Source organism: Saccopteryx leptura, chromosome 10 (genome assembly GCF_036850995.1).
Source record: "Saccopteryx leptura isolate mSacLep1 chromosome 10, mSacLep1_pri_phased_curated, whole genome shotgun sequence".
Lineage (NCBI taxonomy): Eukaryota > Metazoa > Chordata > Mammalia > Chiroptera > Emballonuridae > Saccopteryx > Saccopteryx leptura.
The window spans coordinates 18089353-18102169 of record NC_089512.1 but is presented as its reverse complement, the minus strand read 5'-3'; the positions used below and the strand labels follow the sequence as shown (position 1 = coordinate 18102169).

At 36.2% G+C, this 12817-nt stretch overlaps 1 protein-coding gene across 50 annotated transcripts in view; it reads right to left on the bottom strand.

Annotated features, from left to right (window-relative positions):
- The window catches only part of CLASP2 (cytoplasmic linker associated protein 2), a 168940-nt gene that overhangs the window by 52328 nt on the left and 103795 nt on the right, over positions 1-12817 (bottom strand). For 16 of the 50 annotated variants that reach the window (XM_066350520.1, XM_066350529.1, XM_066350524.1 and 13 more), the window contains 6 exons: positions 10633-10656; positions 8576-8593; positions 6098-6199; positions 5918-5944; positions 2777-2803; positions 191-361 (listed from right to left, as the gene is read on the bottom strand). In XM_066350520.1, coding sequence (XP_066206617.1) covers positions 191-361; positions 2777-2803; positions 5918-5944; positions 6098-6199; positions 8576-8593; positions 10633-10656 — 369 coding nt within the window. The remainder of the gene's footprint in view (positions 1-190; positions 362-2776; positions 2804-5917; positions 5945-6097; positions 6200-8575; positions 8594-10632; positions 10657-12817) is intronic. The other 34 variants (XM_066350531.1, XM_066350542.1, XM_066350548.1 and 31 more) reach the window with 7 other exon arrangements.

Below are 12817 nucleotides of genomic sequence, written 5' to 3'. Positions count from 1 at the left end.
AAGATTTAAAATATAAATGAATTATACTTTTAAATTAAGCTATCTAATTCAATTTATAAACTACATTTCAATCTTGCTTGAATTTCACATTGTTTTCTTCTAAATTATAAGTGCCTAATCACAGTCTCCAATGCTACCAAAGCTGGAAACCGAAGAAGAAAAGGCCCCAAGCCTCAGCAGAAAGCCTTACCCACGGAGAGCCTGGAGGGACTGGCCTCGCGGCTGCAGCCCTGGCTCCGCGGGATCTTGCTCCTCTTCTGCGCGGAGGCCGAGTTGACCAGCACCCTCTGCACACCAGAGCTCACAGTGGAGAGGGCCGTGGTGGTCAGAACTCTTCCTGGAGACCCGGACCGGCTGCCAGCTGAACAGCAAACACATGCGTGAAGGTTAAGGATGTGAATTCCAAGAGAACTTGTTGAAAGGATAAAAATTTAAAAACTACATCTAAGAAAACTGCTGGCATAGCAAGGTCAAGGAAATGGAATGGAAAAAGATTGAAATATAATCATAACCTGGGTAAAAGGTATACTATGATAAATCATGTAAAATATTTTCATTTTTTAGGGGAGGGGGGTTACAAGATACTATGTATGTTTAATAAGGACAACACTATGTGATTTTCAAAACCCAAATAGTATAAAAGATTTCCAAAGAAATAACTTTCTGACAATACACTGCATATGGCTAAAGCCATATATTTAAAAGGGAAAAGATTAATAATTCTATTATCGCTATTATTTTTGTTTAAAAAAAATAAAAATTTGATTTGATGTTAAGTTTGCCTGCTAAGAATGTCTCTAAATGGGTGTGACAGTTATTTTTTTAACTTTTACAAAATTAAAATGTTTACAAAATTGGCCAGCTGAAAAAGAAACTTGCTTTTCACTATTTGCCTTCAAATAGCAAAGGGATCTTGTGGGGCCACAGTCTGGAAAGTAGATAAAGAAGTACTGGGGGTAAAAGAGGACTAACAGGCAAATCTCAAAGAGGTCAGACCCTTTCCAACCTAATGATATTCAGTCTCAAAAGAAGAGAATTTGTGGTCGGGAAGAGAGAGCAGTAGCTGGCCAAATTCTCTGAGATTAGGGCAAGGATTAAAAAAATATTTGAAACATGGTTTAAAACTAGAATGGCATGGGTTAATTTTTCAGTGGATAAGCTCCTGGCCAAAACATTTTATGTCTGCATTGAATGGGGAAACGGACTAGATAACTGCAAGATATAATCTAGCTCTAGATTCTGAATGGTATGTGGTATTACAGAAAAGTTACACGTGCACTCAGTGATTCTTCATGAAAGCAACTTTCTCCCTTTGTTGGCATTACTTCTCCCAACCACGAGGGCAATCCCTGCTCACCTGGAATATTATTACCCAATAACACTTGCTTTCCACAGAGCCAAGATTAAAGACTCACGCTAACTGAGAAAAGTAGGGATGTCACTGAGGACAGTGTGTGCGTGCAAGGCAGGGAGTGGTGACTTTTTAGTTCCAGCCAGCTCTATCTTGAGATAATACTGGCTAGGTTTGGGGATTTTTTTTTTAAATGAAAGCTTTAAAATTTCCTGATTTTTATCATGTTGTGTAGACCAAATAATACATAAACCGGAGGCAGACGGGATGTGGTGCATGGCCACTGATTTGTACTCTTGCTATAGTTTTCTTTGCATGGTCTTAGTGGATCAAATTTAAATTCATGCTTAATTCCTAAACTTGACCAGCACACAAAATGAAACTTAACTTCCACTGGATATAGCAATACTACAAAACAAAGCAGTGTTTCTAATAAAATTAACAACTTAATATTTGAGTAGCAGAAATTCTAAACTATTATAGGAAAATTATTCAAGTCCACTTTAAAATGATGGCTCATATGAATTGTTTCATGATGTTTCAGAAAGTGAAGAATCTTTAAATGACATTTCTTTAAATTATACCTTAAAGATACTCACAAGGCACCTATTTCTCCATGCAGTGTCTAAACTAAACATACACACCAAAATATCCAAACACCCAACATGCCACAAACTCACAATGCAAGATAAGCTGATGGGATAGTTTATGGGAACAATCGCAACGATATAAAAAGTGTAAATAATGAACTGAGAATGTACATTATGTATTCAGTTAAAACTAATGTAAATTTAGGGGGTGGAGGTACTGGTAGGAGACTACAGAATTCCTTGAAGTGTGGGTCTATTCAGCAGACAGGAAACATGCAGCATAGTAGAACAGTAGCCACTCCACCTATTCTAGATTTATTGAATTTATCAAACTAATACAAGCTCATTACGAACAGTTTGATAACAGCAGTGCCTATGACTCCTTTGAAATTATTTATATTTAGAAAAAAATATCAAGGCTTTTTCCTCAGTAAGAACTACAAAGGCTAATTATTTCTTCTAAGAAAATCATAGAGTTGATGAAAACCAGCATGATGTAACCTAGAAAACACTAATTTGTAAAACTTAAAAATGGATGCCTAGTTTCTTTTATGCTGCCTAAAGTTTTCAAACTACCATTTTATATTTTCATGAGATATTTTCAAGGCACTACCCAAAGCTCCTCTGCTTCTGAGTGTGTGTACCTGTGGGATCAACTCAAATAACAAAACCCAGGGCTTTGGTAATAAAAGGTCAAGGAAAACTCCTAATTGGCAATATGGCTACAAAATGATGGACTATTATGTTATGAATTTCTGCTGAATAGAACCCATTCTTGATAATGAAAGTAGGTGATTAAACAATAGATACACACATAGAGTCTATAGATTCTTACCACCAATGGTATTAGCAGATTGTGATCCTGAACAAGTGTAAAGGCAGAATTAGGGTAAGGGTTATAATCCATGTAGAGGGGAGGAGCAGATTTAAAATGGATGGCAGATGGAAATAAGAAAGCTTTAGTCAGTTCTTAGCAAATAAAAAGCTGTAAAGCCGAAAGAAAAATAAAAAGTCCCCAAACCATAGATGTCTGTAACAACAGCAGTACATTTATTGCTTTTACAGCTGGTAAACTGAAATCAGACACTCATGTACAAAGCAGATGAAATGAAGCTGCAAAAATAAATGTAAATTCTTCAGCTTTCCTTCTGATGGCCTAAACTCTAAGTAATTAAATGTTTCAGTTTTTATTATTTAAACATTTAATTTTAAACTATAGGTTAAGGAAGAACGATATAACATCTTATAGCTGAAGAAAAATTACATGAAAAAGCCACACATTTTATCTTTCTTAAGACACAGAAAAAAAACCCCAAATGGCAGAGGGTGGGGAGACAAAGTTTCTGACAGGATGTACAATCATTTGTACATACTAGTCACTACCAACAACAGCAAAAGGACACGATACTGACATAAATATAAATCTGGAAGTCTCTCCACTTGGTCTGCTTTTATTTTGGTTAACCATCAGAACACACCTGCTTTGATCCAAGAGTTTTTTTTCTAAATGGTAACATAAAAATATGGGAAGACCATGCAAACCCTAATGAAATACTTTACAACAAAGTAAAGATGGATATCACAGCAATAATTCTGTATATATACTATAAAGAAACTTGCATCAACGTCTATCAGGTCACAGTATCTTTTTTCAAGAGAATTTGGAATGGAACATGTAGTCATTCAAGTAAATAAGCAAGCAAACAAAAACCTCTCCAATATGATTTAAAACCTAAGTATAGTGAAAATGTCCTCTATTCTTAAAATCGTACATAGGTCTAAAAGCCTATCATTACATTCTCACTCTTTAGGAAAAGGTTTTGAAGTATTTTGGATTGGGTTTTGAAGTTAAAAAATTATGCTATATTCTACTGAAGTGACCAGTAGTTATAAAACCCCTAAAAGAGAGGTCCTTTAAGTAATATATCAAACTATACACAAAGCACTTTGAATCTGTGCCATGAATTCAGTCTTTATGCTTTAAATTTCCTAACTTCACCATTATTTATTTTTTTGTTCCCTAAAGGTCACAGAATAACATGGTATAGAAGTAAAGAACAGTTGATGTTAGATTATGAACTGAATAAAATTCAATTCACGTTAGATTACAAATAACAAACAGGACAATTTTATAAACTAAAATATATAGCGATTACTCTGGACTCAGGCCCTGTCTTAAGGCCTTGTCACCATAATAATCCTTTGAGATTATCCTCTTTATTTTATAGGTGAGGACACACAAATACAACTTTAAAAAAATCTGGAAGAGCCATGATTCAAATCTGAGCAGTATGGCTTATGGCTCTAGAGTCTGGGATTTTAATCAATACTTCTCAGCCCTGGCTGGTTTGCTCAGTGGATAGAGTGATGGCCTGGCATATAAACGTCCCAGTTCGATTCCATGTCAGGGCACACAGGAGAAGCGATCATCTGCTTCTCCACTCCACCTTGCCTTCTCTCCCTCTTCCCTTCCCACAGCCAGCAGCTCGATTGGTTTGAGTGTGGCCTCAGGCAGTGAAAAAAGCTCAGCAGGAGCACATCAGCCTCAGGCATTAAAAATAGCTCAGTACTTGAGCATCAATCCAAAATGGGGTTGCTAGGTGGATCCCAGTCAGGGCACATGCAAGAGTCTGCCTCAGTGTCTCCCCTCCTCTCACCTAAAACCAAATAAACAAGTAAATAAATAAATACTTCTCAAACTATTTTTGTAATACAAATCACTTTGTGATCTTATATAGGCCGAATTTAGTAGCTTTGTGGCAGCAGGAGATTGTGCGTTTCTAACTAGTTTATCAGTAATAATGATGGTCTGGGCAGACATTTGGAGTAGCAAGGCTCTAACTGCTATGCTACGCTGCTAAAGATTAAGTTACTTTAAAAATATTATTCTAAAAATATACAAGATCAGGGAAGAATGTTATATAACCTATTCCTAATTTGATTGGGAGACGAGTCCTTACACAGAGGGCATTTGCCATTTTTTCTATTTATAAAATTTGTAATTTTACTGAGCAGAAATTTCTGTTTATTTTTAGGACTCTTCTTGGGTACTTCAATTGTTGTTTTTTCTCTCCCTTATTACTGAATTTATTGAGGTGACACTGGTGAGTATTCCCATTGTTACTCTGCCTAGATATTTTGGTTTTGGAAAAGAGGAAAATCTCCTAGATGGGACTTGTAAAATCACCACCCTGATCTCCTCCAAGCCCAGCTATCCTTTCTTTGATTCCAAGATTCAGAAATCAGGTTTAAAAAGAGACAAACAGGTCTTCTTTACCCTGATAAACACCTAAATAACAGTAGAAGATAGTTAATGACCTCCCTGGAAAAAATTTCTATTTTCAGAGATAAGTGCTAATGAAAATCTTTTGATAAAGAAGTGGGAACAAACCCCTTTAAGTGTATAACATCCTAAGTGCATATTCTGGAACATTCAGAAATGGATCACTGATTTTATCTAGGCCTCAAGTTTGTGGTTTTTAATAATTGAGCTTATAGAGATATTCAGATTCCAAAGAAATAGCAAAAATGTAAATCGTAAATTTAACAAGGAATATAAAAGAAATGGTCGTTTTAATTTGTTTCCTCACTATGAATCAGTATATAGCTGCCAAAAACGCTAACTATAGTCTGATACATTTTGGGAGGATGAAGATATCATTTATCTGTCCTTGAATGGCATTTGCTAGATGCAAACAGATTAGACATTAATGTATGGCAATTATTTTACCCCTGAAAGCACAATTTTCCACATTTGCAAGTTTCTGAGTAGACTGACAAAACCTTACTGCTAAGAGATCTGTGCTATTTAAAATATCTCCATGCAAAAGTTTTTATAGCAGATGAAGTTTTTCTTTCTAAGTGGCAGGTATAAATGATGCAGCCCTAATAACACACCAAAGACAAGACAACACCCACTCAAAAAAATTCCAAATCATGCACAACAACTGACCCAAAACATTGAAAAAAAAAATACCTTCATTTTTGTCAGGTGATGATGAACCTAAAGTACAGAACAAGAACTCAGTATGTGGCTTGTCTTTTTGAAATTAGCTTTGTCTTTATCCACCGGACAATCTCCTAATACAGTAATATATAAGCAACACACTTATCCTAACGTACTACAAACACAGGAGAACTGACAGGCAATACGTACGCTGTGACTGAGACACCATTTTTGTTCGACTTCTTCCTCTAGAATCCGTCTTGGCATTTCCCATGCCCGAAAGTGGTGCTGAAAGCTTTGCTCTTACCCGACCTAAGGAATAAAATTTTTACGTAAAATAAAAATATTTTCTATAATAATATTTAATAATGAGGGGAAAAAAGCTCACTATAATTTTCTAACTGGGAGTGCTTTTCAAATATTGTTGAATTCTGTAATAATATAGCCATCACTTACAGGTTACATTTCTCTTAACTGTTTAAAAATACATATTGCTTTTATATGTGTTGCACTATAAGCTAACTTTCTGTCAAAAAAAAGAATCAAGTAAAACTAAAATATTTCCATTTTTGGTTTCATTAGGCCAGTAGTTATAATTAAAATAATTACCATAGACATTCCACTTGTTTCTAAATTGGCAGTTCCAATCTAAAATTTCAGTATCCATGAACTTTATTCCAGCAAATAGTTTTAAATATAAACCTAATCTTAGGAACAACAACCCAAACAATCCATTTGACTGGATATTAGAAGAAAATATACTTCTTCTAAAGGGATTTGCAAGAATATTTTACTAGGTAAAATGTTTAATTTTTTCATTCCATGCTAAACATCTGATTATGGACATGTTTACCATTCTCCTTCCCCAACCAACTGATGTCATTTATAAAATGACTTGAGGACAACTATCTCACAAGAGGTGGCACTTATCTCAATACATTTTCTTCTCTACCTCCCAAATGCCCTCCATTCTCCTCTACCACTGACTCATCCTCCTCCACAAAACCAAGCCACAAACATCTATTTCTAGAGTTTTTGAACTAAAGAAGGTAATATTTACCAAAGTCCTTAACTGTCATTAGCAAAAACAAAACAAAACAAAAAAATATATCACTAGCAGGTACTTTTGTGATCTTAAGCAACAGTCTCAACCACTATCAAAACAGAATCAAGGCCCTGGCCGGCTGGCTCAGTGGTAGAGCGTCGGCCTGGCATGCAGGAGTCCCGGGTTCGATTCCCGGCCAGGGCACACAGGAGAAGCGCCCATCTGCTTCTCCACCCCTCCCCCTCTCCTTCCTCTCTGTCTCTCTCTTCCCCTCCTGCAGCGAGGCTCCATTGGAGCAAAGATGGCCCGGGCGCTGGGGATGGCTCCTTGGCCTCTGCCCCAGGCGCTAGAGTGGCTCTGGTCTCGGCAGAGCGACGCCCCGGAGGGGCAGAGCATCGCCCCTGGTGGGCGTGCCGGGTGGATCCCAGTCGGGCGCATGCGGGAGTCTGTCTGACTGCCTCCCCGTTTCCAACTTAAGAAAAATACAAACAAACAAACAACAAACAGAACCAATATCAATCATAAAGAAGAGCTTAGAATCTTTTTTTATGAAAAGGTATAATTTGTCAGGCAATTACAATAAATTGCCTAGTCCGATGTGGCTATATTAGTCAGAAAAATTAAGAAATCTTTTTTAAATTAAGAAACTACAAAATGAAGACAAGAGTGAGAACTGGGGTAAAACAAAAGCGAACCCAGAAGAACAGCTGGTGGAGCCCTGCTCTCTACCAGCTTCCTCAAGGCCCCGCATGAAGCCCACAGCTCAGGCTTTACCCTTTAGAGTCTGTTTAGAGTAGGACACAATGTTCTCCTGACTAAGAAATAAAACAGAAAGATAAAATTATTATCTTTGAAATGGGCAATTTATCCAATATAACAAAGAAATTAGGGTATTTCAATACTACCATTCTAAATTATAATGACACAGTGCCAGAAACATTTTTTATAGAGAATTCCAACTTAAAGCTAAACTATGGTTTTGTATCACAAGAAAGTGTCACATCCATGTCAGACTTAGGAAAAAGTAAAATGTATATCCAATCAGAGATTTTAGAAGACAGCCTTCAGGCAAGATAAATATAAAAATTGTATTTTTCTCTCTATATAAATTCAAAAGCAATAAATAATAACTTTTTCAGTAAACTGGTTCAGTAAAATAAAATACTATATCTAGCAAGTGTTTGTACACACTTGAATTCAAATCATATATGCAATTCCTCAGTAACTAAGTAAAAAACAAAGATACATTTAAAAGCTGATACATTTAAACTCCAATAAAGCAATGGCACATGCTTCCCCAAAGTATAAATGAATTGGCACACATTAAAAAAATGTAAGAACAAAAGAAAAGCATGAATGCCACTATGGAAACAAATGAAACTGTGCTAACTTTACACTAGATGTTATTAAACATGTTAAGCAATTATATGTTTCCAGCATGAGATGATCCACATGAAGAATTTAAAAAAAATTCACATACATAACTAACACAACCAAACATAAAATGTAGAAGCTATCACAGCTGGCAAATTATACAGATTTGCAAATAAATTAGCCTATTTTAGTCTTTAATAATTAATTCCTATTAATAAAAATATTAATGTAGAGGTATCTGTGTTACTAGCAAAATGTGTAAGTCTTACCATCTTCAGATGCTGTTCCTAAATAAGAGAAATAAAACAATAACATTTCAACAAATTCTGCCAATGTTAAGACCTATTTAGTGACTCCCACCCAAAACTAAAATGAAAGGATAAAAACAAAACATCCTAATTTGATAGCCTTAAATTAAGGTTCATTATGAGAAAAAAAAATTTGGGGGTAACCTAATGACTCACATTATAAAAATGGTTAAAACTAGAGAAAAGAAAATGAAAAAATTCCAAAACATAAACTTTTTTTCTGCTGTATTTCATACTCAAAATTTGAAGTAAAGAAAATCAGAAAAATCATTCAAGAAAGATGCAACTCTGTCATTACTTCTGTTTGAAATGAAAATTTTTATAGATTTTTCTAGAGTAAGAATACTTTCTGTGCATTTTCAAAGTTAGCCCATAAAATAACTAGAAAAGCTAACTGACAAACATGGCACTCAAATATACGATCTAGCCCTCATTAACCAGTGCAGTATCGTTATCAAAGTATACTAAAAACCTACAATCCATCTGCTACACTTAACATTTATGTGTGCTTCCTAAGATGTCAATGAAAATGAGCAAAAATGACCACGTACAAATACTATAACTCACCACTACTAAAAGGCAGTAACAGATATGTCTCTCCGTGTGTATATACTTTAGGTCAGTGGTAGTCAACCTGGTCCCTACTGCCCACTAGTGGGCGTTCCAGCTTTCATGGTGGGTGGTAGTGGAGCAACCAAAGTATAAATAAAAAGATAGATTTAACTGTGGTAAGTTGTTTTATAAAGATTTATTCTGCTAAACAGCAAAAATCCGACATAAAGTACTTGGTAAGTAATTATTATTAAATGCTTTAACTCACTGTAACTCTGCTTTATAAATTTTATAAAGTAAAGTAACTTCCCTACTTTTTAAATCACCATTACTGTGGAACCGGTGGGCGGTTAGAAAATTTTACTACTAACAGAGATACAAAAGTGGGCGGTAGGTATAAAAAGGTTGACTACCTCGCTATAGATGCTTTTTAAAATATAAAACCAAGCATCACATAACAGAGATGGTTCTTCAAATAGGTTGTTTTTGACCCAAACAAGAAAATATTTTAATGTGAAAAGAGAATAATTTGTGTTTAAAGGATCTAGAATCTCAGTGTTAGAAGTCATATTGAAAGCTCTGGTGAGCTTTCATTTTATTCAGTAATATTTTTAATTTATGAATTGAAGCACAGAGACTACCATAGGTAACACTCATGTACCCAACCCATGATTAAATGATCCATTTAATCAGAACAGGAGATATATTAATTTGAGTTTATGAAAAAAATTGACAGAAACACTCATAGTTCTTCATTTTTCCTAGATCTCATACTATGACTTACAGATTCAGTATGTTCTTGCAAGTTCTTTTATAAAGCTCAAATCTCTAGATATCATTAAGTTACCTAATGAAGTGAAGGGAAAGTGTAGACAATATGCTGTCTAGTATCAGATAAAAAATAATACACAGATAAAGAAATACCATATTGAACCAAGCAACTACAGATAAACTGCAGTCATTTGAATAATGAAATTGAAAAGACCAAGCTTAAAGTAAGTTTTGATTAAATGTTAGTTTAAAAGTCACTTGTAAAAAGACAGTATCTGTAACTTGCATTTCATGTTCATAAATAACCATACGAATCTGAAAAACATGTCAATTGTCTCTGTATCATAATTAGTAAACTAAAGATATGAATCAAATGACTTGTAGATTCCTTTTTATCCTTCTGAGTCTGATATTTCACAGGAAGACTTAAGAAATCAAGATTATTTCTAAGAGCTCAGGTAAAAAAACTTAAGACGACTGACTTAATTTACAACAAACAGTAACCTAGTATTTGAGTAGACTGGGAAAGCCAAAAATGGATATGCCTAACCTAAAATAAAATCAAAGTATTATGCAGCCATTTTCACACTAAATAAATAATCTTTTTTCAGAAATTAAGAAGAAAATAAACAAAGATAGTAAATAGAATCCAAGAGCCGTAAAAATAGTTAGTAATAGAATTAGGAAGTTCTTACCATCCATCTTGTCAGAAGTATCCTCTTTGTTGAAAAAGCAAGTAAAGAACAGAGGAAAACTTAGTATATTAAAAAAATGATTTTATAAAATCCAGAAAACATTACTTATAAGACGACAGAATTCATAGAAAAGACATATATATGAAGCTTGTTTTCAACAGAAATATAGTGAACAAGATGAGGTTCCTATGTAAGACACAGACAATAACAACAAAACAAACCCAGCAGTGGGTCTGATTTGCACTAGCGCGGAGAGAGAAGTTAGCAAAGCCCGTGGCCTAACCTTGGACCCTGCCATCACCAGCCAAGCCCCCTGCTTTGGTCTACTGATTCCTCCTAATCAGACTCACTCCTTGCCTCACTTCTTTTCCTCTGTAGCCTACAGGATACCCCAAAATTCCCTTCAGCTCTCTCGTCATTATCCTGTCTAGTGCATCGCTGCTTCCCTACCCCATCCTTTCTTAGAACTCTCAGTCCCTAGAAAACCTTACGTCTGGATAAATCTACTTGATTTTTCTACTCCACTAGTTGAAGTGCCCAACAGAAGAATTAGAAAACCATGAAATCATGCAGACTGGCATTACCAAAACCTGGAATGATGATCAGGTTTCACTTTTAATGCCTGTGCAAGAAAATAGTAACACCAGGGTTGCGCTGATCTTCAGGATCTACCTATAAGGCTGGCCCTTGGCTGGCCTGGGGGAACTTGGTTCTGGACCCCATGTCAATGATAAGGTTATTTTGCGTGGGAGCTGAGAGGTAGCAGCAGGGATGCCAAACTTGGCCATACGGACTTGTGCAGACTGTTTTTGCAACGTAATTTACTGTGACCACTTTGGTAACTGAGGCTGGTTGGATGGCAAAGTGCTCGCATAAAGTAACCCCTTTCACCCCAGACTACGAGTCCTAAGTGAGCTTCCCTGGGCAGAAACACTGTGCATGTGCCCCTGCTGCAGAAAGGAGCACGTTCTGTGTAGCCCTCATCTTCACCTCTGGGAGGGAGGACTTCCACCGGCTGTGCCCACACTCACTCCCCCAGGCTACGTGATGAGTCTTTTTCCTTGCTGATCTTGCTATGTGTCCTTTCATTATCATTAACCTCAGCCACAGATACAGCTGCCTTTGAGTCCTGTGCATCCTACCAAGTGCCCAAACGTGTGGCTGACAGTAGGAAGTCCAGAAGAATGCCCCACCTCTTGTGCCCCTCAAGGGCTATTCCAAACCTCAAGCTACTTCTCAGACACCCAGCTTTTTATCAACACATGATCCTGACTCTGACTTTTCAGGAGGGAACTCACAACACCCTCCACCCCCATGACACTCTTCTTAATGCCCACATCCCTAATATATCTGAAACTACCACCTTCATTTCCTTCCTTTCCATCTCAGGAAAATGGTGACCCTTCTGCATCCACAGCGAACTCCCCAGCCACGCTCTATACTCCCCTTCCTCATGCCTTTCATAAAACTTTGGTCATAAATTATTTCCTCTCATCCATGCATTTTTTACTTTGTTTCTCTACAGACTCTACTACCTCGGCATACAAATACAGTAAACTCCTCCAATCTTAAAGAACAGAAAGTTCATTTACCTTTAACTACAGAAAATCCCTACGATGTTCTTTCAGCTTTTTTCTTGACCATCAAGAACAGCAAAAATTTATACAGGTTCTTCTTCCAGTATCTCTCAAAACTAACTGAAATTTTACTTCTGTCCACATGACTCTAATGAAACCATTTATTTTCCTTTTCCATTTAAGCAATTCCACAAACCCATTTGTTGAGAACAAATATTCAAAATACGCATACATATACCAAGTTTTCCTTAACACAAATTCCTGTCTCCCATGACACCGAGCTTCCTCTTTAGGATGAAGTTTTAAAGGTAAACTTCAAATCACTCATGATATTCCTGTTCTCAAAGAGTTTGGTATTTCAGCGAGAAAAAAAAAACATCCAGTGGCAACTGCTTTAAGGAATGTACTGGTTAAATATTGAAAGATTACAGTAAAAACAATTCTCTAATGAATTCCAAATCTAATATCAAGCAGATCCCTGTGGTAAATTCTATACCACTATATCTCAGTGTCACCAATGTATAAGTATTTATGTGTGTGGTGTGCATGTTTATCTCACTATACCAGCATGCCTCCTGAACCCCTCCAGTTTGATGTCTCACAAGGAC